Consider the following 26195-nt stretch of genomic DNA (forward strand, 5'->3'; position numbering starts at 1 on the left):
CCCCCCCCCCCCCCACTCCCCTCACCACTACTGGTGCCACTGCTCCTCCCCACCACACCACTGGTGAGAGGTCTGCCATCGACCCCATGAGCCACTAGAGGTGTGTGAAGGGGGATGGGTCACCACCTCTGTCATACACAGGCCAAGACGCGCCTGTCATACTTGATGTGTCACCTGACACCTATTCATCCTTAGTGAATAATTCTCATGCACGTAGCAGTTCATCACATCAGCAACTCTTACCCATGCAGAAGAACCTTAGGAACAGAAGCTGTTTTCACTGCAGCGGAGCACAAGCCGTTTTAACTGCAGCTGCTTCGCTGTATCCACTTTCACCGTCAGGGGCTATCATGGACGCAGCTACGTGTATTTAAGAGGCATTCAGCAGGATATATATATATATATATATATATATATATATATATATATATATATATATATATATATATATATATATATATATGTGTGTGTGTGTGTGTGTGCGTATTACGAGCTGGGGGTGTGGCACCCCGTGAGATGTTAGGAGATCGCTGCCTTTGGCGGGGATGCATGCGGTACTCAGGTCCAGCGGGCATGATGTATTGTCGTCGCCGTACAGCGCCTCGCCTCCCCTTCCTCCTCCTCCCCGAAAGACGTCTTGTCACAGGTCGTGAACTTTTCTTTTTATGCGATTTCTGGACGTGTGTAAGCTCCCCAGGCGTCTCTGGTCACACAGGTTCCTCCTGGCTTTTAAAGATCTGCCAATATATCCAAGGTTCCTCAAAAGACTTCCTCCACGGGTTTGTAAAATCTTTATTCTTCTTTTTTTCTTTTCTTGTTCCAAAGATTTCTCATAAGCCGGGGGGGGGGGGTTGGGGGGCCTCTCCTCTCCCCTTGCCTCTAAAGTTTTGTCGCAGATTCTAACTTTTTAAGGTTTCTCAGTCACCAGGTTCTCTGAAACTTTTCCCCCCCGCGAGCTGTAAAAGTTTTAAAGGTAAGTCTCTCCCAAGCCAGTCTCTTAAGCTTTTAAACTTTCGTCTTTAGGGTCGTGGAAACGGCTCTACTATTATTATTTTTTTTTCTATTAAAAAGTTTTTTTCTTTTCTTTAAGTAACCCTTTCTCTCTTGAACTTTCATGTCACAGGTTGTAAACCTTGTTATTGAAAGATGGCTCAGGAATTGATGATATTCTGGCGTTACTTATCCTCGTTACGTGACGTCCTGACGTTGTGAAATCTCTCTGGAGGGGGGTTTGGGTGTTACGTTGGAGGGATGGCTGGTCCCGTCTCGCGCGCACTGGGGTGGTGTTTGAATGGCCAGTTCTGTCTGCCACGGGTACTGGCCAGGGCGATCTTCCCGTCAGTGGACACGCGGGTCTGGTTCTGTCTCTCTGTCACGACAGTATTGATGAACTGGTCTTTTCTTCGTCTTCGCTGTGCACCGTCGCTTAATCCCTTGAGCACGACGGTACGACCCTTGGGCACGACGGTACGATCCTTGAGCACGACGTTACGACTGTTGAGCACGACGTTACGACCCTTGAACACTACGATACTACCCCCTGAACACGGCGGTACGACCCTTGAGCACGACGGAACTACCCCCTGAACCCGACGGTACGACCCTTGAGCACGACGGTACGACTCTCTTGATATCATGACGTGACTCTTAACCCTTAAGTCGTATCGTGTCGTTGTCCTCAGCGACCGTGCTGTCGTGCAGAAGGACACCCGCACGATCGTGCTCAAGGATATACCCGCAGGGTCGTGCTCAAGGAAACCCGCAGGGTCGTGCCCATGTGTTCACCATCCTGGGTTTTCAGATGTGAACACCGTCCCTTCGTTCACCCAGACCAGCGCACTGGAATATCGGTATCTTTTAAAAAAACATTTTCACTTCGGTCTCAGTATTTTATTTTTTTTTTTTTGGCACATCCTGTTTGGCCAACTGCTGGCTGACCCCTCCAGCCACTCCCTCGGCAGTAGATGATCGAGGTTTATTGCCTGTGTTGATAGGAGGGAGGCCGGTGTGTTTCTTCGGGGACGGGACGTGTGGAATGAAACGGTCGTAGGATTAGACGACCCCCCCGCCCCCCGAACGCAGGACATGAAGACCGTAAGCTGGGAAAATGTACCAGTTGATGGTGTCAGGACATGGTGTCATGTGGCGTCAAATACACCAGTTGATGGTGTCAGGACATGGTGTCACGTGGCGTTAAATACACCAGTTGATGGTGTCAGGACATGGTGTCACGTGGCGTCAAATACACCAATTGATGGTGTCAGGATATGGTGTCACTTGGCGTCAAATACACCAGTTGATGGTGTCAGGACATGGTGTCACTTGGCGTCAAATACACCAATTGATGGTGTCAGGACATGGTGTCATGTGGCGTCAAATAAACCAGTTGATGGTGTCAGGGCATGGTGTCACGTGGCGTCAGATACACCAATTGATGGTGTCAGGACATGGTGTCCCGTGGCGTCAAATACACCAGTTGATGGTGTCAGGACATGGTGTCCCGTGGCTTCGCGATTGAGCACAGCGAGGGATGTTCTCCTGCTGGAGGTGTCGCCGTGTGGCGCCTTCGTCAGGAGAAAAGATGAGAAAGAAGATATATCGCGAACGGTGCGTTTGATTCGTATATACACGCACCAGTGTTTTACTCTTTTCTTTGTCTTTTTGTCTTCCGTATTTTCGTTGTTAAAAGTGATATGTGAGTGGTGGACGATCTATGGTTTAACCTGTAGCGGTGGGCAGCCACTGGTAGGGGATGAGAAGAGTTTATTTTCTTTTTTTCTTTTTTTTTTTACCCCCAGTGTGTTCTGTAGTGCTTCCCATTGTTCACCGTGTACGGTAATCCATATGGATTTTTTTTTTGTTCATCTTTCTCCTATAGCCTTTGTGTGTGTGTGTGTGTGTGTGTGTGTGTGTGTGTGTGTGTGTGTGTGTGTGTGTGTGTCAGTATCAACCAGTGTTTACCTTGCTGTGACACTATGGCTGTGGCAGTATAACCAGGCCATATTAGTATATTAACTCTGCCCTTGACAGTACACCCCTGTCATGGCAGTGGATCCCTGTCGTGACAGGGTGTACATATACCCATCCCCCACCCAACTCCCTCCCCACCACCTCTTGCCATGACAGTGACAGTCTAGCCCGGCTATGACAGTGTAGCTAGCCCCCCCTTTGCCACAACAGTATAGTCCTGTCGTAACAGTGTAGCCAGCCGTGCTCCTCCCCGCACCGTGACAGGTGGGAGCTGGTCTGCTGGAAACTACACTGGTGTCAGAATGTCGGGGGTGGAAAGGGGGGAAAAAAGGGTGAGTCGGTGTGTAGTTATTCCCTGACTGAAAGGGTCAGAGGTCACCGTCTCCCTCCCTCAGGGGTGTTAGGGAACAGCTGGCGTGGTGGTGGTTCTTCTTGTATGGGGAAGATGACACTGTATGATAACTGTGTCCGGCTAAGCTGTGTCTCCCAGTCCTCAAGAGGCCGCCCACACTCCTCTCCTCTCTCCCCTACAGGTAGTTCAGTCCAGACCTCACACACACACACACACACACACACACACACACACACACACACACACACACACACACACACACACAAACACACGCGCACTCTCACACACACACACACACACACTCTCTCTCTCTCTCTCTCTCTCTCTCTCTCTCTCTCTCTCTCTCTCTCTCTCTCTCTCTCTCTCTCATCTCTCTCCCTACCAGTGTTGGCTGTCAATGAAACTCTCTCTCTCTCTCTCTCTCTCTCTCTCTCTCTCTCTCTCTCTCTCTCTCTCTCTCTCTCTCTCTCTCTCTATCTATCTATCTATCTATCTATCTATCTATCTATCATATCTCTCTCCTTACTAGTGTTGGCTGTCACAGTGAAACTCTATACCGTTTCTTCGAGAAGTTTGAGAATTTCTCCCCCCCCCCCCTCCCCTCGATCTCCCCGGAAAACGATACCGAACGAATGGAAGAGAATCTCGGGGAAAGAAGAGAAATCGCGCTGCCGTTACCCCACTGTTACGTGAAAATGGGGAATGGCGTTTATGAGCCGGAATCAAACGAGGTGTGTGCAGCTGGCACCAGCAGGGTTGTTATGGGTCGTTCCCGCTGCACAGACAACCGACGACAACCCTCCCTCCCCTCCCTTCTCCTCTCCTCTCCTCTCCTCTCCTCTCCTCTCCTCTCCTCTCCTCTCCTTCCTTCCTTCCTTCCTCCCTCCCTCCCGCTGGGCCGTTGTTTGGTCACATTTCCTGAGGACAGACAAAAGACGCGATGCAATAAGACGCCGCCCCCCGATTTCGACAAAGGGTCTTCCCGCCGAAGGTGGGGCGAGGAGTGTGGAGTGTAGGTTGCATGGTATAACACGGAGTACACGCGCCAGACAATACACCCTGGGCGGGAGAACACGAGTACGTTGCGAACATTACCAAGACTGAAGTATATAGAATAGGTCGGTCACCATCCTGTGAGGGGACGGCCGGTGAGAAGGGGCTTAGTTAAGAGTTTTACTACTACCCCCTCGGTGGACGCAGACGTAGCACTACCTGCCGACACACACACACACACACACACACACACTCGGGGCCCATCGATGTTATTTGCCCGGTGTTTGTTGTTGGTAGGGGCGCAGCGGGCGGGCGGGAGGGGAGGATGAGGTTACGAAGGTGATGACGCCGCTTGATGGGGGAGTGGTTCCCATATGATTGGCGCCGTGTGTGGGGACTCCGTCTGTTCTTTGTCTGTCATGACCCACATTGTGGGACTGATAACAATTTTGCCTTTATATGTGATAAATCGTCGTGAAAATTACTGAATACATCGAGAACCTTTTGTTTTTTTCATAAGGCTTGTCGTCAAACTTGTCCAGTAGGATGGTAGAAAGAAACGTCAAGGTAACTGATAATGATGTTCGGCTTCGCTGTATGTGAAGCGAAGACATCCACGCACAAAACTTGATCACATTACACACACACCCACACACCTCTACGTGGCAGGCAAGAAAAGTCTCTCCAGAGTTTCCGGGGGGAGTTTAAGGTATTGACAGACGAACTTAACCCGCGCACGACAGCAGTTCCCAAACTGGATTATCAGTCCTTGATGAAAAATGACAAGGGTTGGAATACTGGAACTGACTGTGGACAGACGAGTTCCGCACACGCACGCGCGCACACACTGGGGGACAACCCAGACGAGAGATAAAACCTTGTACATGTGGAATACAACGGTGAGACTCGTCCTAGCCTGGCATACGGAAATGATTCGCTGATGGAGAGAGAAATTGCATAGAATCTCTTCAGAAAAGATACCATAAAGCAAGGACTTGTATAGAACAACGAAAGGAAATGATGGACCTTATTTGGTGCTGATGATTTTTTTTCCCGGCCATCCTACAAGCCGGAAAATGCATCAGTCGTCATAGATTAATAAGACTGTCCACATTCGACTACGAGAGAATTTATATTTCTTCTTATCCCCCACTGAACGTAACAGCATTGGCTGTGTGTGTGTGTGTGTGTGTGTGTGTGTGTGTGTGCGAGAGCTTGCGACCGGGAAGTATCAACAGACTGGTTGATCAAAGGAGCATCAGTGTTTCGTCTCAAGGGTGACGGAGGGTAGGGACAGCTGCTGCTGCCGGCTGAAGGCGAGTGCAGGCAAGACCAGGGTGGAGTCTACAAGCTCGTCCAGGGTCAGCAGACATGCTTATGGAGAGCCAAGGTCTTGCTACATACGTCACTTGGGTTGGGATATATATATATTTTTTTTTAATGAATGGTCTCGATGCGGCCTCGGGAATACTTGCGAGGAACACGTAGTAGTTTTGGTGATGTTCGGGTGATGTTTTGATCTGTTGTTGTGAGGCGTGACGTGGGCTGAGTCAGGATTACGTGGTCAGTGCACGGGAGGCGTGATGAAGCAAACGCCAAGTGTTTTGTGAACCGACCCGGACTGGAGGGAACACGGGTGTAGTGCTTTGGCTGCGTGGGGGGACCTGCCTCAGCCCGCCTGCTTGGTCCTCTCCTCCTGCCACACCCACACCCGCTCTTGTCTGTCACGCCCACATCCTCTCCTCCTGCCACACCCACACCCGCTCTTGTCTGTCACGCCCACATCCTCTCCTGCCACACCCGCGCCCTCTCCTCCTGAGTCACCCGCGTCGTATCCTCCTGAGTCACCCGCGTCCTCTGCTCCTGAGTCACCCGCACCCTCTCCTCCTGAGTCATCCACGCCCTCTTCTCCTGAGTCACCCACGCCCTTTCCTCCTGCCACATCCATTCCCTCTCCTCCTGCTACACCCACACCCTCTCTCCCTGAGTCACCCGCGCCTTCTCCTCCTGCGTCACCCATGCCCTCTCCTCCTGCCACATCCACGCCCTCTCCTCCTGGAACACCCGCGCCCTCCCCTCTTACCACATCTGCGACTGGTTTTCTTAAGATCTGCCAAATGTAGTGTGGTCAGACGATTATTTGCCTTCGGTTACTGGTGATGCTATGACAGATACGCCACCACTCCATGAGGCCAACCATCGACATGTCACGGCATAGCAATTGGTGTGTGTGTGTGTGTGTGTGTGTGTGTGTGTGTGTGTGTGTGTGTGGAAGGGATTTAGCGGCAGCTGGAACATAAGTAGGAATACCTGGAGGTGAATGGGTGAAGGAGACGGTTGAGGGGAAGCCCTCTGGTGTGATGACACTGTCGGGAGAGTTGTCCTGCGGCGCGTCGAGTGGTTGACTGGGAGTGGTGGAAGGCACGAACCCGGAGCGGAGGTCCCGTGGGATATAGTGGGACAGAGTCTGTGTGTGTGTGTGTGTGTGTGTGTGTGTGTGTGTGTGACCCGGGGACGGAAGATGGCCCACGCACCCTCGACAGAGACCATCTCAGTTGTCTGGTCTGCTACGATGTCCCACTCATCTGTTTGTTCTTTCCTCTGTCGCTCGCTCCCAGGCGCTACACCGCTCACTTCAGACTTCCCTACTCCAGTATATACCCTCCAACGCCTCCACATATACCTAATGGCCTATACCCCATGCCTCTCTCTCTCTCTCTCTCTCTCTCTCTCTCTCTCTCTCTCTCTCTCTCTCTCTCTCTCTCTCTCTCTCTCATTCTTCATCCCCGTCGATCGGGTGGTCCGGCCAAGTCGTCCGTGATCTGTTAAACCCGCGTCAGCTGGATCTCCAGGCGTCCCTCGTTGCTGGCCCCGGTCGCGTCTCCACCGCCGACCCCCATTAACTCTCATGACTTACGATCCACCACCGGGTTGTTCATATGCGCCTCGCGTAAGTCCCCCATATCCGCTGGAGCTCCACTTCGTCGATCCTGCGAGAGGGCAAGAGGGAACCCGCTTCCCGAATACTGAATACTCTCCGTCGGTGGGGCGAGGTGGTACTGTACGTAATCGGGTTTATAATGTGTCTAGGTATAATTTTTTTTTTCCTTTGCCCTTTTTCGGTCGTGAGTTTTGGCGGCTTAGTTTTAAGGTGGTTTTCTCCTCCTGGATTGAGGTAGGGGGGATTGGGCTAGATGGGGGGGGGGGGGATTGGGCTAGAGGAGATGGATGGTGGGTTGGTTTCCTTGGCTTTGATCTGGGGTTTCATGTCGGGAGTCCTGGTGGAGACTTAGGTTTAAAGGGAATGCTACCTGTGACCTGGGTTTTAAAGGGACTTACCTGCTATTAAGGGAATGGTGTCGGTGACCTAGGCTTGAGGGAGTGTTGGCTATGACCTGGTCTATGGGCGTAGGGGCTGGTAGAGTGGTAGGAATCACCAAGGGAAGGCCGAGAAGACCTTTTATATTTTTTCCAGCATAATTCTGGAAGTGTATGTTGCGCCATGTCTTCGCATTGTATACGTATATGTATGTGTCGCCATGAGTGACGTGGTCGTGTGATGTGCAGAAAGACCGTGTGACGTGCAGCCAGACCGTGCGGCGTGCGACCAGACCGTGCGACGTGCGACCAGACCCTGAGACGTGCGACCAGACCGTACGACGTGCGACCAGACTGTGAGACGTGCAGCCAGACCGTGCGACGTGGGACCAGACTGTGTGACGTACGACCAGACCGTATGATATGCGACCAGACCGTGTTGTGATATGGGACCAGACCGTGTGATACGCGACCTAGACAGTGTGACGTGCGACCAGACCGTGTGACGTGCGACCAGACCATGTAATGTGGCGGAACGGTGTGTAATCCTTGTATATAGAGATCTGATCCTCCCGGGGGCGATCGCAGCCACGTTCCCGGGAGGGGAATGCCTCTCCCTCCCTCCCTCCCTCCCTCTCTCCCTCCCCCCTCCCCCGATGCGCGCGCGCGCGCACGCGCCTTACTGACTGAAGATTATGCAGGGTCACGCCCAGCTCGAGCCCGCATAGGTTCGAATCCCGGGTGCAGAAGTCGGCAGAGACACCCAACCCAGGTGCTGGTTTATCCTCATCTCGGGTTTGGTCGATAAATCTGGCTTAGACTGGTGTGTGTGTGTGTGTGTGTGTGTGTGTGTGTAAGAAGGAATACATGGTACATATACAGGGATAACACACACACACACACACACACACACACACACAGACACACACACACACACACACCGGATGATGTCTTAATCAACACTTGTTAAGAGACCTTTTGAAAACCCCGTTTAGCATGCCGGTGTATTGACCCTTGGGTATTGATGGCCTGGCGGTTGACCCGATCCATGTGGGTCAGGTCCAAAGATCACCCTCTCCCCCTCACCCCCCAATACCCATGGGTCGCACGAGTCCTGCCCATGATGTGACGCCGTGACCCGAAGTGGTGAACGGAGAGAGAGGTAATCAAACGTTACAATGGTAAAGTAACGCCACTCTATTCCTCCCCTCGTCATACCACCGCCCCATCATATTACTATGCCATCATACCATCGCCCCATTATGCCACCGCCCCCATCACACAACCAGCCCCATCACACCACCGCCTCCACCACACCACCGCCTCCATCACACCACCGCCTCTAGCACCCCACCGCTTCCATCACTCCACCGCCTCCAGCACACCACCGCCTCCAGCACACCACCACCGCCTCCAGCACCACCGCCTCCATCACCACCCCACCGCCCCAGCACACACCACCGCCTCCATCACACACCGCCTCCATCACACACCGCCTCCATGCACCACCGCCCTCCAGTACACCACCCCTCCGCACCACCGCCTCCATCACACCACCGCCTCCAGCACACCACCGCTCCCGCACACCACCGCCTCCATCAAACCACCACCGCCCCCAGCACACCAACACCTCCCGCACACCACCGCCTCCATCACACCACCACCGCCCCCAGCACACCACCTCCCGCACACCACCACCGCCTCCATCACACCACCACCGCCCCGAAAAACCTCCGCACACACGCTCCATCAACCACCGCCCCAACCCACACCACCCACCAAGCCTCCATCACACACACGGCCATCCTCGCTCCCAGCACACCACAGACCCGGCGGGGGAAGTCTGGCTGGCCTGTGTCACTGGGCTCTGTCTTGTCTTGCATTATTAACGTTGTCTTCTCTCCCCAGGTGAGTGCTGTCGTTGTCCCGTGGTGTCCCGCCTGGGAGGTAGGTGAGTTGGCCCACCTCACACACACACACACACACACACACACACACACACACACACACACACACACAAGATCGAAGAGATCCTATGGTTATGTAATATAAATAGATAGATAGATAGATAGATAGATAGATAGATAGGCAGATAGATAGATAGATAGGCAGATAGATAGTTATGAATAGATCGATAATAAACTGTTTGATGGCAGATAGATAGTTATGATATAGATAGATAATAAACTGTTGTTTGATGAAGCAAAACAGTGCTCTCCTCTTGTGGCAAGCATGACTGAGGCTGTTAGTAATTAACATTGCCTTAAGTAATTAACATTGCCTTTAGTAATTAACATTGCTTTAAATGATTAACATTGCCTTAAGAATACGGATGACGTGCTCGCCCGGACGGATCAACTGGAGACGCAGACGGTAGCATTGGAATTTAACATAAGCGACGGAGGAGGCGTCATTCCAAACGATCGTTAGGCGAGAGGGGGGGTGCAGGTGGTTTCGGGTGTAACAAGGACACCAGCAGAAGCCAGGGTGGGGGGGGGGCTGGCAACACTCTCGTTTGCATCCAAATCTTGCGTTCTGGCTCGAGACATTACAGTGAATTAGCCGGAGGTCCCCGCCCTGCCCGCGCCCTCCCCCCTTCACATCTGTCCTGACCGACGTGTGTATACAACGTCATCACGTCTCTCAGAATCTTTCTTCGTTTAAGAATAGACCCCGAGAGAGAGAGAGAGAGAGAGAGAGAGAGAGAGAGAGAGAGAGAATTTGGGGGATGGGTGCTACGCCTCGCCTCAAAGTCTTCCACGACGTGTTGTTTGTGTCTCTTTAGTTAAAAAAAAAACTACAACTCAAGTTTACAGTTTACGTCGTAGTTTACACGACAGAGTTTACGGCTTGACGGACGTGGTTCACGTCCTTGCGTCCCTGCTCTCACAGACACAAGTCTCTCTCTCTCTCTCTCTCTCTCTCTCTCTCTCTCTCTCTCTCTCTCTCTCTCTCTCTATCTATTTATCTCTATCTCTAACTATCTATCTATCTATCTATCTGTCTGTCTATCTATCTATCTATCTATCTATCTATCTATCTATCTCTCTGAGCCCCTCCCCGGTCAAAAGCAACCTGGAAAGGACCCAGTGTCGTGTCGCTGCTTGCATTCCCTCATCTTCTTTCCCGTGACCTTGGGGTTGTATTGGCACACCCTCAAGGTGATCAAGGTCTCCAGTACGCCAGAACAACACAGGTACAACACCCCCTGGGGGTAATTATGCTGCTGGCGTTGGCCCCTTTTGACCTGTTCCCCCACTCGCGCTGTCGTTACCCATGGGGTCGTGCCGTCGTACTCAAGGGTTGTTAGCTGACCCCTCTGTAAGGGTCAGGCTGCCCTGCATTTGTGGGGGGGAGGGGGGTCAAGCAGTTGCACAAGCAAGCATGAACCTCCCACTGACCCTGGGAGATGTTAAACGTCAGATTTCATGATCGTGTTGTGTTAGGTGGCCGTGTTGTTAACGCATCCTAGTGCACAACAGGTCCAGTTGTTGTTACATATGTGTTTGTGTGTGTGTGTGTGTGTGTGTGTGTGTGTGTGTGTGTGTGGTCAGCTGTATGACCTGGTTGTGATGTCGTGTGGTATATCCCAGCCTCTGTATCCCTGGTGGTGGTTGGTGGTGTTTGGTACATACCCTTGCCTCTGGTGCTTGCGTGGTATACACCTGGCCTTATATAATAACCTGGACGGCGGTGGACGGTATATGGAGAGTTTTACAACCGGGTTTAGCGCGTAACGCGTCCCAGTTTACAACCCGGTAACAACGTAATAACCATTTTATTGGTGCTAGGGGGTGTCGTTTGATACACACCGCGTGTGGCAGTAAAGGTTATAGTACAGATCCAACCCACAGTGCTTGCGGCGTGGGGGTCATGTGGAGGGTTGGGGGGGGGGGGGGTGTTATTGACCCTTTCAGCTCGACCTTGACCTTTGGCCTCACCCGTGGGAGGCGGGTAAGAGGCCATGCCTTAAAATCCAAGTGTTTTTACCTCACATGCCCGGCGAGTTGTAAGCTCTCGCTTATTCAAGCCTCAGCAATACACACACACACACACACACACACACACACACACACACACACACACACACAAACCATAGTATTTACTCTCTAAATATTCGTGTATATCTGCCACCCCCTGGTATGTACCTATGCCTCACTCAAGCGCTTGTCCAAAGCGTGGAAGTATCCAGGCCCACCCACCTTAGTCTTAAGCTCTTTTGTATTGAATTCACCAATTATCATTATGACCAGCCATTTCTGTAATGTCTGTAATACCTCGGCTGTATTTCTTCAGCCAAGTGTCCGCCTGAATTCAGTAAAGCGCTGTTTATTTGTTTGTTTTTTACACTCGTATACATATAAACCACTGAAGAGGGATGTGTGAGAGGTGAATTGCTCACAGCCTTTTAAGTTGTTGAACCACCAGCTTTTGATGACGTCCTCGGCTAACAGTTCTTCGAAGAAAAAAAGAGAAGAAAAACGCAAGAGATGTAGCCAAAGGCCATCACAGGAGACAGAGCAAGAGACTCCTCGGGAAAGAATGCGAAGAAGTACTCTCGTACCATGAATACTTGATGAATGGAATAGCCTGAGTTATGACACGGTGAATGTGGCTGGCATGCCCAAGATGCTAAGAAGCTGTGTGATGGTGGCGGAGAAGGTTTGTGTGAGATTGGGGGGGGGGGGGGAGAGCCCCCCCCTTCCTACGAGTGTAGAATTCGTACGGTACAATTTGATTTCGTGGCCCATTCTACCAGTTTTATACAGACAGAGCGTTTCAGTGATGGTATGGTATGGGTGAAGGGTACATTAGCTGCGGGTGGGTGATTTACACACACACACACACACACACACACACACACACACGTCAGGCACGCATGAGTGATACACACGCACACACACCCTTCGTTTCCGCCAGAGTAACATACACGCCCAGGGACACACGCCTGGCTAATTCCGTGCCGCCCCGGCACCCCCACTCCACACTAGACCTCCTCCACGCCTTGTCATGGACCGCTCGACTCTGGCGGGTTTAGGGTGTTGGTGGAGAGGGAGGCTTGGGTAGGGGGATGCACGGAGGGAGGGGAGAGTCTAAAGGAGACTATTAGGAGGGTAGGAGACTTGGTATCAGGCCGTCCTACTGAATTGTCGTACCGTCGTGCAGCACAAGGGTCGTAAAGTAGTGCAGCACAAGTGTAGCACCGTCGTGCATTACAAGTGTCGTACCGTCCTGCAGCACAAGGGTCGTACCGTCGCGCGATAAAGGGGGGGGGGAGGGGTTAAATACCGACGGAAGGTGGAGCGCTGCCTCCGTGGAGTGTCGCCGTAGCACTAACCCTGTTGGACCCGTCTGTGTTGGTGGATTTACGTCTGTCTCCTCAAGTGGCTAGACAGGACTGTCAGGACGACGCTTGACAGGGAGATCGATCCCGACCCAACGTTGTCAAGGCTTGACAGGGGCAAGTATCCTAACCCACCACTGTCGAGGCTTGGCAGGGGCAGCGATCCCGAGTTCACCTTGCCAGAGGCGTGACAGGAAGTGGGGGTAGCTGTAGTGAGTGTGGGGAAGGAGGTAGTGTGGGGGGAGGGAGTATGGTGCAGATAGTGAGTGTGGTAGGAAGAAGTGGGGTGTGGGTGTCGTGGTGGTGTGGAAGAAGTGTGGCGAGTGTGTTAGTGGGGCAGGAGGGTGTGTGTGTGTGTGTGTGTGTGTGTGGCTGGGGCGACCTAGGCTGGTGGGCGCAGCTGGCCAGGCGGGTCTTGCCCACCTGTGTCGGGACTACCTCGCTGGCCCGGCCTCCTCGACACTTTGTGTGTTGTGCATTTCTTGCTGCGACACCTCCCCTCTCCCTCCTCCATCTCCTCCCTCCCTCCCGTAGCACGGAGCGCTCCACTGTCAAGGTCGCCATCCTATACCCCCGCGCCACAACCACCGCACGCTGCTCGGGGACTGACTCGGGTCGTACTCCTCCTCTGTCAGGGTGTCGGTGGCGTAGGATCGCTCTCGAGTGTGTAAACCCTACGTCACGGGGTTCCGTTTCGTGTTTCCCTCCCCCCCTCTCGAATGTTTCAACCTTCACATTCTCTCCCTCTCTTCCCCCACACTCCCTGCCAGCTCTCTCGCCCCTCCCCTAACTCCCCACCCTTCCCCCAACCTTCTCTCAGGACATTGGTCGACCGGTCAAGGCGGGGAGAGGGGGAGGAGGAGGGGGGAGGGGGTTTTCCTGGGGTAACGGCAGGCTTGAGGTGGGGGGGGTTAGGATTGGGGGGGGAAGGCTTGGGGGAGGGGGGTAAGGGAGGGAAGGAGGGATGGAGGGAGTGGGGGGATGGCCAGAGCGTTCACTGGTCGCCATAGTTCCACTTCTCATTCAGTTAATTTTTACTTTTAATTTTTTTTTCGCTGCATTTTTTTTTTTCGTTTTGGCCCTACGGCTGGTAAACAGAGCTGTTACGAGTGTATCTTTTTTACGCGTTGACGCGAAGGGTAAACGAAGCCAGCCTTATCGGTTTGAGGAGGAGGACGAGGAATAAAATGGGTGGCATTGATGCGCGGATGGCAACACGGCCGCTGATGCCCACATGTTGGAATTCCTAGTCAGGAGTCAAACTTTCTGCGAGGGCGGACGTGAGAACAGGTTTACCGGGTGTGTGATGGCGATATCCAGGGCTGCTCGGGGGGGATTGTCTGGCCCGCCGCCGCCGGCACAGTCCCTTCCAGCCAGGGAGAAGTGTGGAAGAGTCGCCGGTAATTTCAACGCCAGCTTGGAAGGGCCTATCAAAAGTCCGTTGGCTGGGAGGTGGTGGTGGTGGGAGGACGAGACGCTGGCTGGCTCGGCGGGTGTTTGGTGGTGGTGGTTGGGGGGAGGTTGGGGCGGTGGTGGATGTTGGGGGAGGGAGGGGTGAAGGTTGTGAGGCAGGCGGGCGGGCGGGCGGGCAGCTATGTTCCTGGGGAGGGGAGGTGGAGAGAGAGGGGTAGGGTAGTCGGGGGAGCGTGAGGGAGGGAAGGCCGTACGCTGGGATGGGCCGTCATCGTCACCATGAATGACTCCAGGCGAGGTATGGTGAGTGCGGGAGGAGGAGGGGGGGGGGGGGCTTCGGGAGGCTTCCAAGAGCGCATGGGACCAGTCAGTATACACCGGTGGAGTGGTAGGTGCTCCAATCTCGGCACTCTCATGACCATAACACACTCCCTCCTCCACTCCCATGACCGTAACACCCTTCCTTCACTCCCATGACCGTAACACGCCCCTCCTTCGCTCCCACGACCATAACACACCCCTCCTTCACTCCCATGACCGTAACACACCCCTCTTTCACTCCCATGACCATAACACACCCCTCCCTTCCCTCACAGATAGGCACCATAACCGTCACCGAAGTCGCCCGTACAACCAGTCCACCATGATCCTCTCCAGTACTGCACCTCGGCCCCTCACCCTAGCCAAGCAGCAGCTGTGGCTGTAGCAAGGGTCACCCTGGGAGGCGCCTACCGCTGCCCGTGTGCCCTAAATAATGACAGGGTCGTGGCGGGAAGGTCGGCCTACCTGTACCTGACGGAAGGAATAACTCGACCCCCTCAGTACGGTCCTTCAGCAACGACCTCTCCACGACGCTTGAGTGCGACGATACGATCCTTGAAGGACGACGAAGACATTTAACACCCCCTGACCACGACGGTACGACCCATGGGTTTAAAAAAAAATATATGACCTGGTCTTTAAACCTGATCCTCAAGCGGTTACCATATTCGTGGGTGGATAAAAGTCTTTAAAGACGACGGTCGCTGGGATTCGAACGTGGCCCGGTATGTAGGGATTTTGCTGCAGCCACCATCGCGTCCTGGTGTCTAAAAGCTTTTCTTCAAGTCAACCATCGGGGCAGTCTCGTCCAGAATTGTTGATCTAGGGACACCTGCAGCAGCAGAAACAGCACATATTATGTGTACAAGCAACGAGGTGGGCCCGTTCCAGGAGTGGAGAACGTAGAGGTTACTGGAAACTGGCACACTTTTGAGGCACAGGTTTTGGGGAACGTACAGGGCATTTGAAAAGGGTTCGTGTAAGGTGCATGATAGGGGAACGTACGTACATGGTACTTGACAGGGGCACCTGCAGGTGTAGGTACTGCAAGGGTTGGGGGAACGTGTTGCATGCTTGGCAGGGGCACATACCAGGTATTCCTCTCATGTGGTACACACCTCTGGTCCTCCTCCACCTCCTCAAAGATTTTGGTTAGACTCTTGTCTCCTGCGTCTCGACGGCCCCAAAGCATTTGGCAGGGTGTGACGTGAGTCCTTGCATGTTAAACTCCCTTCCTCTGCTTCGTTTTGTCTCCTTGCTTCCCTCTGCTCCCTTATGCCTGATACTTAACTTATTTTCCTCTCCCCCATCTCGGACCGGTGTACCATCTCAGAATGGGAGAGCAGTAACTCAGTGCTTAAACGTCTATTTCTCACTTCGTCTCCACCTGAGTCGTTCTCTTCCCGTCTTTACCGTTTGGAAAACCACAGCGACGTCCTCCGCTGTATCCAGGAAACACCCACGTGATCATTACATCTTCCGGCTTCCCGAAATCTGGGTGGCGGTGGGTGTTATATAGCCGACGTGGTAATTTTTTTCGTGTGTGCAGATGTTTCTTACTTACAGGGGTCTGATTTGCCCAACATGCGGAGCACATGAGAGTGGGAGAGGGAGAGAGGGAGGGTGGTGGAACGTTATGAGATACACAAGGGTGAAGGTACTGATAGAGAGAGAGAGAGAGAGAGAGAGAGAGAGAGAGAGAGAGAGAGAGAGAGAGAGAGAGAGAGAGAGACCATTAGGTGTGATGGGCTGGCCTGTGTGGCTGGGGGCTTTTTGAAGGACTAGACCATTCTAAACCAAGGGTTGTACGTCAAGATACGCCACGTGTAAGATACATATGAATACGCAAATTTCTCGGCGTAGGCAAGATAATTGAGAGAGAGAGAGAGAGAGAGAGAGAGAGAGAGAGAGAGAGAGAGAGAGAGAGAGAGAGAGAGACACTAGCAGGACGTCCAGAGCACACTTGTCTCGGGGGATGGCGTCGCTTGGTAGGAGCGGATCCTCCTGTCGCTGTCCGTTCATTCATATTCTGTTGGCACATCCCCTGGTGGACACCCCTCTATTGATGAAGAGCCTTACTTCTGTATGAGCTGTGCGGTGGCGGGTATTCTGTAGGGTGTGGCAGGTGCATGGGAACACTGGGAAAGGACGGATAACACACGCACACACACACACACACACACACACACACACACACGCGAGTTCTGGTGACCCCAGAGGGTTTAACCTGGTGCACGAGAGGGATTTTGGATGGACGTGCTATTCTAATTTGTAATGAAGAAGGGTTTTATCCACCTTAGACGATTAAGGATTGTTCACAGAGTCCGTAGTGATGACTTCCTTGACCCATCTTACATCAAGACTAGTGAAGGATTTGTGATTATTGACAGGAGGAAAGAAAGAAAGAAAGAAAGAAAAAAAAAGGTGGTGAACTTTTCTCATAACTAGAGATCTTGGTCGTTAAAAGGGGGTGATAAAGCTAAGGGCATCACCTCCCCACCCTATCACTCCCCATGGGAACAGCGACTGATCAGGGGGGGAGAAAAAAAGCTTAGATGGAGCACCCCTTAGAATGAAGGGTCTACTTCCTTGGAGATTTTATGGGAAAGTGTGAACTGAAAAGCATGCCCAAAAAATATCTCGCAGCTTTTGGAGACTCGTAAGAGAGGAGGCAGAGGTATCAAACGAGAGGCAGGGGGAATTCATTTTCGTGTGTGCAGAATTAGAATGGAAATGTTTCTGTCTTATATAGACGTCTTTATGAATAACTAATGTCATTAAACCATTCGTCTGTTCGTGTGTTAAAGGTATTGATAGTCGTAGCATTAACGACAGCTGGTGGTAATTCAATCCATTGTTCCACGGCTCGACAGCTGGAGAAATGCTTGCCCACTTCCCGTTAATTTCATATCATGATTTCTGGTTGCTCAAGCTGTTTAATGTGAAGAAATTCATTATTTTTGTTGTTGTTGAGGATATTTCGTATCTTAAAAACTTGATGGATCCTTCCACGTCTTCGGTGTTCACAGGAAATGATTTTTAGATCTCTAAGAGTTTCTTCACCAGGCTTATTTTTTGGCGGTGGAATTAGTCTAATTGCTCTTCTTTGCATTCGTTCTAGTTGTACCTCATCTTTTGAGTATAGTAGCCAGAATGAAACGTCATGATCTGACTAGGGCGTTGAGACGAGCGTGTACTGTGCTTACCACGTATCTTATTTTCATATTTGAGTTGTTTTTTCTACCGCCGACTTGCGTTACTTTGCATTCGACTCGACTGAGGTCCATGTAGTCACGTCCCAGACCAGTCAGTCCATGTCAGTCAGTCCATCGGTCACGTCCCAGACCAGTCAGTCCATCAGTCACGTCCCAGACCAGTCAGTCCACCAGTCATGTCCTCGACCAGTCAGTCCATCAGTCACGTCCTCGACCAGTCAGTCCACCAGTCACGTCCTCGACCAGTCAGTCCATCAGTCACGTCCTCGACCAGTCAGTCCATCAGTCACTTCCAAGACCTGTCAGTCCATCAGTCACTTCCCAGACCAGTCAGTCCATCAGTCACGTCCTCGACCAGTCAGTCCATCAGTCACTTCCAAGACCTGTCAGTCCATCAGTCACTTCCAAGACCTGTCAGTCCATCAGTCACGTCCTCGACCAGTCAGTCCATCAGTACCTCCCAGACCCGTCAGTCCACCAGTGTCTAAAATCCTTTTGAGACCATTGGAAGTCTTCCTTCGACTGGGCTTTGTATCCTGATTCCGCAATGTCTGCCGACGTTGGATTGTTACCGGCGAGTCTTGTCTCCGTGTCCCACCGATATATTGAATATATATGTATATAGTCGACCTTACACGGGCACTCAATGGAGAGGAACTCGACGAGAGCACACACCTCCGTTCCTCGTATACCCCAGCACCGTGAGGGTTGAAGGTGCGACCTTTCCACCTCAGGGAGGAGGGGAACAGGGTCATGATACCTAAAGGCCGCAACGTCCAGCTCGAGAGATTAATTTCCGGTCGCCAGCTTGGCCTGGTCTGGGGACGCTGGATTTCCCCCCCCCGCCCGATGCTGCGCGGTATATTATTCACCCCGCCACCGCTTGGGCTCTGGGTTGAACGGGGAGGTTGAATGACGCATCCCTCACACTACACACACACACACACACACGCACGCCAGCACGCTCTCTGTGTGTCTCGGACTTCTTGTCTCCACCACCAGCAGCTTAGCTGAGTGAGCCCCCTCGGAATTTCGTCCGAGTTGGTCGAGCGCTTGGGTAAGAAGGTGAAGGGAGCGCGGAGTGGCCTCAACACACATCGCCCACACAGGGCCATGCGAGCATATCGTAAACATTGCCAATGACAATAAGTTCTCATAGTCTGCCGTGGTTGGTAGGAGTTTGTGTGTAACGTGTTGAGCGTGTGTCGGTGACCAGGGCCAGCCAAGCCAGGGCCGAGCTAGGGCGACGATTGTTTTCAGTGTACCTGGCCCCCAAGCAGGAATGTTTTGATTCGAGTAATGTTTTTGGGGGGAGGTTTTGGGGGTTTGACGTGTGCATTGTTTCCGCGGAGTTGTGAGGAAGGGAGAGGTAGGTAGGTAGGTGTGCTGGCCCGCTCGCTGACTGACGAAAAGTGACATTTGGTACGAGAAATGTGGAGCACTTCCCGAGGACACCGCCCGCATTAGTCATTTCCCGAGGGTGTTTCTCTCTAGTGTGGAATTTGTGTGGTCCTTGAGGAGATTGTATGCTGAAGCAAGAGAGAGAGAGAGAGAGAGAGAGAGAGAGAGAGAGAGAGAGAGAGAGAGAGAGAGAGAGAGAGAGATTGGATAGTCGAAGTCGATTCTACCACGACTGACGTCAAGACTGTAAAATTCAGGAGGCAGACGCCTCTCCTTTAGAGCAGCCTCACTTCCACAGCCGCCACGAGACTCTCTCTCTCTCTCTCTCTCTCTCTCTCTCTCTCTCTCTCTCTCTCTCTCTCTCTCTCTCTCTCTCTCTCTCTCTCTCCCTCTCTCTCTCTCCCCTGTGTCGGTTAGATCCGTCCGTGTTTGCGGGGGTGACGAGCGACCGTCACAACTACATGTAATGACTGCGGTAGATTGGCGCTAGACACGTGAGGGGTCTCGGTGGTCAAGTTGGCCGGTGTTGTGGTTGTGGCTTCTCTCTCTCTCTCTCTCTCTCTCTCTCTCTCTCTCTCTCTCTCTCTCTCTCTCTCTCTCTCTCTCTCTCTCTCTCTCTCCAGAGGTCCCCGGCCCACAAGGGACACGACGAGCCCTCGTTGTGGTTGTCTTTGTTTGTTGTGCTAACCCAGGGGAGGGTCCGAGAAGCCGAGGAAGGTTTACTCAGGCGATGCCACCCGCACTTGCAGTGGCCCGCCTCCGAACATCACGTCCTTCTTGAATACCCGCTTACCTCCTAGAGTCTTTGTGGGGGAGCGGGGATGCCGGGGCAGCATCCGGACTCGGTAGCAACGAAAAATCGAGAAAAACCAGACGTAAACGACTTCAATTTTGTAGCAATGAACACAGCAACGATGACTTGATACCATTTGGTACGTACTTGGGGGAGGCAACGCAAGAAGATCTGCCTCACGTTAGCAGGCAGTGGTGACACTGTCTACAGACATATCCAAGACCTGGGTCACCACGGAGCCTAAAAGCAACGAGAGAGCCTCCAGTCTTCTATCGATAAGCACGGTGAACAAAGCTTGGCTCTGCCAGTTTCCTTCATCAGCTACGTAGAAAACATCACTACCCGCTCGCATGCATGCCCCATGTCTTCAGGGGTTGTGGTATATTGATAAGACACCGGAAATATGTATCCAGTTTCAGGAAAAAAAAGAACTCCATCATACATTTGTAGATAGAGTAAGAGTATGTTTTATTAATCGAGTTTTCCCTCCCGTCTCCAATCTCCTCCTCCGCCTTCTCTCACCCGCTCACTGATGAAGAAAAAAGCAGGTGAGGAGGGCAGAGGCTCAGCCTTGCGGAAGTGAGGTAATCACGTAAGGCGTGCTTAGATCATCCTGGCCTTGCAAGGTGAAGGCCCCGTTTTACTTGCTTTTCGGTGGGAGGAGGAGAAGAGCTCCTGCCCGCCTCCTTTCTCTGCAGTGCTTCCAGTGGCGCAAGCCAAGCGGTCGGTGGTTCCTTAGAGCGCCCCTCCTCAGCAAGTGGCTTCCTGGAGCGTCCCTCACCAGACAGGTGGTCATTGGTCCCCGAGAACGTCCTCAGCCAGCCAGGTGGTCAGTGGCTCCCGATAGCATCATCCCTCCTCCGCCAGTTGGTCAGTGGTTCCTTACAGTGTCCCTAGCTAGCCAGCTGGTCAGTGGCTACCACTCGGTGTGCCCGATCAACCAGGTGGTCACTGGCGTGTTCAACCCATCATCAGGTGGTTCCATTTTCACTTCGCCGGGTGCCCGTGGTTCCCACTGGGCCCTGGGTGGTGTTCCTTCAGAAGCGTCGGTAGCTCGTATGGTGAGTCTATCACTGGGCTGAAGACATGCGTCTTGCGGTGCTGAGGGAGGGAGAGGAAGGGCGTGATAGTGCGGCCCCCATCCGTCCATATCATGATGGGGATCATGTGTGCACAACCCGAGACGTGGATGGTGTGAGGTGTGGCGGGGGAGGCGTGGCTGGGGTAGGGAAGGGGACAAGGAGGGTTGGCCAGTTATGGGTGACCTGAACGGCATATTATATATTTATATCTACCCCCTTCCCTTCCTCTCCATTGCCCCTCCTTACGCTCCACCAAGTACCCCAACAGTGCCCTAAATGCTGAAATGATATCAAGCGTGTGGGTTACGATACTCTTTGTCCATAAACCCTCTGGAGACCGGACGCCCATGCTCAACCCGGGATGTGGTAGTGACGGGCGGGGTAATGGATATTTCTGGCGCGTTGCCCCTGGTCAGGAGCGACGGTCTTGTTTGGGTCAGGGCAGAAGCCCCGTGTCATGACCCTGTCCGCTCTCCACTACGTTGTCAGTCGCAGTCTCAACCTCGATCTCGACCGGCGCTCCTCTTTCTCTCGAACACGGAGCTGTTAGTTGATCGAGGAGAGTTGAGACCTGAACATGAGGAACTCTTCTTTCCCGCCCGCCAGGATCTTGTGGACTTTCGTAGCGACCCCCCTTTTCCCCTCCCCCTGTTCGCTGACTCTGCTGTTCTCAGCACAAGAACGAGGGCACCTCCTTCTCATCTGTTGTCAGCACTCAGGACGAGGATGCCTCCTATTTAGCTGTTGCCAGAACTCGGACGAGGGATTCTGCACCGGGACGAAGGTGCCCCCAACCCAGCTGCTGTCACCCTTAGAACGAGGGGTATTCGGATCCCAGTTGCTGCTCAACATAAGACCAACGCGTGGGGTGATGTGGTAAGAAGGGACACAGCCTTCACAACTGTATGTTTTATTCAGACGTTGTATTTACATAGCGTTAATTACACCCCAAAACAGGTGGGTCAAGTTGTGGAGGAGGGTGGCTGGGTAGGGAAACTGGGAGAGGGGCGTTTTGGCGCGATGGTCGGAAGTGGATGCTGGAGGAGTGGATAAAAGAAAAGCGGATGGAGGCGATGGGTAGTGTGGATGGAGAGGGGTAGGGAAGATAGACAAGAGATAGGACGCTGAAGGGTAGGGGCTGAGGGATGATAAAGGTTCTGAGAGATAAGAGGGCGAAGCAGCGGTGGGAGTCGCGTGGGGTGAAGAACAGGGTGATCGAAGGCTGGATGTTTGAGTATGATGGGGGCGACAGGTGAACCAGCCAGCCAGCCAGCCAGCCCAGGTGCAAGGCCCCTCGCTGTTCACCCCTGCTGTCGTCCGACCTCACGCCTCCTGCTTGTCCTCTCTTGTGCCTTATCCTCCTCCTCTTGGTCGTTGTGGCACAGGTGCCCCTCGAACCTCCTGGTGCATCGTTGTGTTCAGGAGGGGGATCTTGTGATGGACCGACGTACGTCTCTCTATCTTGTTGAAGAAGTTGTCGCGTCGGATGATGGCGGAGTTTGTGTGTGTGTGTGTCTGTGCGTGTGTGTGCTTTTGAGAGAGAGAGAGAGAGAGAGAGAGAGAGAGAGAGAGAGAGAGAGAGAGAGAGAGAGAGATACCTGGTGAGTAAGTGAGACTTACGGCAATTCTTAGCATTTATCCGGAACTTGTTGATTCACAAGAGGAGAGCAGGTTCGTGTCGCAGACCCGTCATGCCACACTGTGGTCTTTTGTCTACAGAGACAGTGGATATTAACGTGTTATTTGATGTACTCCAGCACGTTTTGCATACGTAACGACATTGCCCTTGCTTGTCCTATTTATCTCCCAGTTCTTTGTCTCTCTGTGAGGGTCATTCTTGCTTTGCATTTGCAGTGTGTGTGTGTGTGTGTGTGTGTGTGTGTGTGTGTCGGTCAATGCACCGCTCACAAGTTGCGATTGCTATATTCCCTCACACGCATTGCAACCGCCTCTATCCCTGTTATCACTGTGCTAGACGGTATAGATCATGTAGTGTGATGCCTGAGTGGCTGTTCCGAATCTGTCTTTACGTGGTTCGCTCCGTCAGTGATCGTGTGAATGTTTGTGTGTGTGTGTGTGTGTGTGTGTGTGTGTGTGTGTGGTGGGGCCCGCGAGTGAGACAGTCTTAGACGCCTCCCACCCCCCCCCAGACCACCACCTTCCCCCCTCCCTCCCTCCCTCCTCGCTCTCGCTCTCTCCTTCTCCTCCTTGTGCCCCCGTCCTTACCCCCTCCCCCGCCCTCCCCCTGGCTCTACCACCTCCTCCCCCCCTCCCTACATCCCCCGCCTCCCTTGAGGACTCCTGGCCAGCAGTGGAGAGTAGTGTGAGCCAGGACGCCTGCCTGCCTGTACGTGGCCTGGCAAGGGACGCTAACACGCCCGCCCCCATGGCTTGCTAAACCCCTTCCTCCTCCTCCTCACACACCAGCACCTGCACACACCTGTCAGTCTCCTGTTGAAGTGTCACTTCCCGTGGCCAGAGCACGTGTAGCCGCCGATCCTGGCAGTACACAGAGTAGCTGTCAGAAAAAAAGAAAAAAAAAAAGAGGAACTGTTGCTCAGCCCAGATAATATTTGAAAATTATCTGTTGAAGTTTGAAAAGGGGGGAGATGATCACCACCACCTCCACCCCCTCGTATCACGATGGCTGTTTCAAGTAATTCATGATCTCGTACATGGATATCGAGTGCTTGAAACACGAGGGAGTTTAGTGGTTGAATCCTGGAGGTGTGTGTGTGTGTGTGTGTGTGTGGTGACGGTAGTGCGGTTTTCCCTATACGGCAGTAGTGATTAGTGTTACGGTGGAGTGGGAGCTTTGTGCGCCCCCTGCTCCTGCTGCTGGAGCCTTACCTGGGACTTGTGTTGCTGCAGGTGCGTGGAGAAGCGCAGCCAAAGGGGTGTACACCGAGCATCCCCATCAGCGACCAGTGTACCCGAGTGTCGCCATGAGGTTACATTCAGAAGTGTTGCATCGAGTGTGAATATCCAAAGTGTTACTGCAGAGGGAGGGGTGGGTGTGTGTGTGGGTGGTTTTAAAGTGTTGCCCCAGAAGTGTACCCAGTGTTGGGGTGGTGTAGTGTGGTGCGTGTGTGTGTGCGCGCGGGGAAGTGTGGAGTGTTGTCCCATGGGATCACCAGGAGCTGTGGCGGCCGCGTCAGCCACTGGTGCTGTGTCCTGGTGAGGTTGTGGTGATGTGATGGTCAAGTAGAGGACGGTCGAGGAATGGCGGCGAGTCGCCTGCCGGACGCCTGCCACCTCTTCTACCCGAGGCTGAGGATGGGCTAGCCCCGGGGTATCTGCCCCCATCACTCTTGACACTGCTGTGGGCTAGCCCAGGGCCCCACCGCCACACCGTGTTTGGCTAAGCCCGTGGCTCGGTGTGGGCTATAGCCGTGGAGACTGCGCCTTTTGTAGGCTATCCCGTGGCTGCCTGTGGGCCAGCCCCGGGCCGAGCCGCCGTAGCTGGCCGCCGCCTCCCACCGCACAACCTCGGCTCCCAACATCCTCCAGCATGAAGATGGAAAATGGAGAAGCTGGGGCGGAAGCTCAGGTAAGAAGGACTGACTAACAGAAAAACCTCTCCTCCTCCTCCTCCTCCTCCTCCTTCTCCTTCTCCCTGCCCACCCCATCATCATCATCAGCAGCAGCAGGTGTGCTAGTGAGAGTGAGTGAGTGGCTGGCTGGCTGGTTGGCTGGCTAACAACGAGTCTTGGCTAGTGTTGGTGTCCGGCAGGTGCGAGAGAGGGTCGCCCCTGCTACTTATCTACGGGTGTGTTAAAGTCTTTTCAGGGAGGAGCGGCGTGTGTGTGTGTGTGTGTGTGTGTGTGTGTGTGTGTGTGTGTGTGGTGCAAGACGCCACACGTACTGGGTTACGCTCTCACAAAAACGTTTGGTTGTGTGTGGTGGTGGGTGGTGGTGGTGCCCCGTCCACTGGCCTCTCTCTCTCTCTCTCTCTCTCTCTCTCTCTCTCTCTCTCTCTCTCTCTCTCTCTCTCTCTCTCTCTGGGCGGGAGGGGAGGACGTCCTTGTGAAGAAACCGGTCAAAATGTTGCTGCTACAGACTTTACCTGCCCGCGCCCTCACCCTGGCCACACACGCCACCACCCCGCGCCCTTACGCTGGCCCCTGCCACACACGCCACCACCCCGCGCCCTTACGCTGGCCCCTGCCACACACGCCACCACCCCGCGCCCTTACGCTGGCCCCTGCTGCACACACCACCACCCCGCGGCCTTACGCTGGCCCCTGCCACACACGCCACCACCCCGCGGCCTTGCGCTGGCCCCTGCCACACACGCCACCACCCCACGCCCACACCCTCATCCTGGCCGCTCACGCTACCAGCCTGCTCCCCACACGGGCCTCTGTGGTGTAGTGGTAAACGTTACTGACCATGAGTCAACCGGGTTCGAATCCTGGGCGCATTAGTCAGCCCACAGCCGACCCGGCTGTTCTTCTCTCCCCGCAACGTAATTACACACACACACACACACACACACACTGTACGTAGCGCCACCGTTGCATTCGAGAAGCGGGCTTCACCACAGCCCCAGCTGTGGCACTCACCGCCACTGAGGCAGTTATGTAGAATAGAGCAGAGGTGAGGTGAGGGGGGGGGTCAGGCTCCTCTCTCATCTGAAGGAGAGGTCACGGATTCCGCAGTGATACAGCCAGCCAACCAGAACGCTCTCTCTCTCTCTCTCTCTCTCTCTCTCTCTCTCTCTCTCTCTCTCTCTCTCTCTCTCTCTCTCGAATCCAGATCGCCGTCTGGAGCCAGGTACTTTGAGCGTAGCGATCACGAAAGTCACGGATTATTAGCATTGTTAATGCGCCCAGACGCAGCAGAATCGAACGATGCTGTGTCTCGCACGGTCGCCAACCGGGACACGTGAGAATTACCGGGGTTGAGGGAATTCGGAAGTACATGACGAGCTGGGTGGATAGATTGGGACATAGGAACTGCCACGAGAGGCGGGAAGGAACTCGTAGCTCTG

The 26195-nt window shown here is 53.4% G+C and overlaps 1 protein-coding gene across 21 annotated transcripts in view; it reads left to right on the forward strand.

Moving 5' to 3' along the window:
* Nucleotides 1-26195, forward strand: part of pyd (zonula occludens-like protein polychaetoid) — a 430922-nt gene that overhangs the window by 234145 nt on the left and 170582 nt on the right. Inside the window, exon 1 of one of the 21 annotated variants that reach the window (XM_071658246.1) lies at nt 23508-24752. The exons of the other annotated variants lie outside the window; for them this stretch is intronic. Within the exon in view, the coding sequence (XP_071514347.1) occupies nt 24714-24752 (39 nt within the window). The 5' untranslated portion in view covers nt 23508-24713. Of the gene's footprint in view, nt 1-23507; nt 24753-26195 lie in introns of those variants that run through there. 21 annotated transcript variants of the gene reach the window in all.

The sequence above is a fragment of the Panulirus ornatus genome, chromosome 66 (genome assembly GCF_036320965.1).
Source record: "Panulirus ornatus isolate Po-2019 chromosome 66, ASM3632096v1, whole genome shotgun sequence".
In the NCBI taxonomy this organism is placed as follows: domain Eukaryota; kingdom Metazoa; phylum Arthropoda; class Malacostraca; order Decapoda; family Palinuridae; genus Panulirus; species Panulirus ornatus.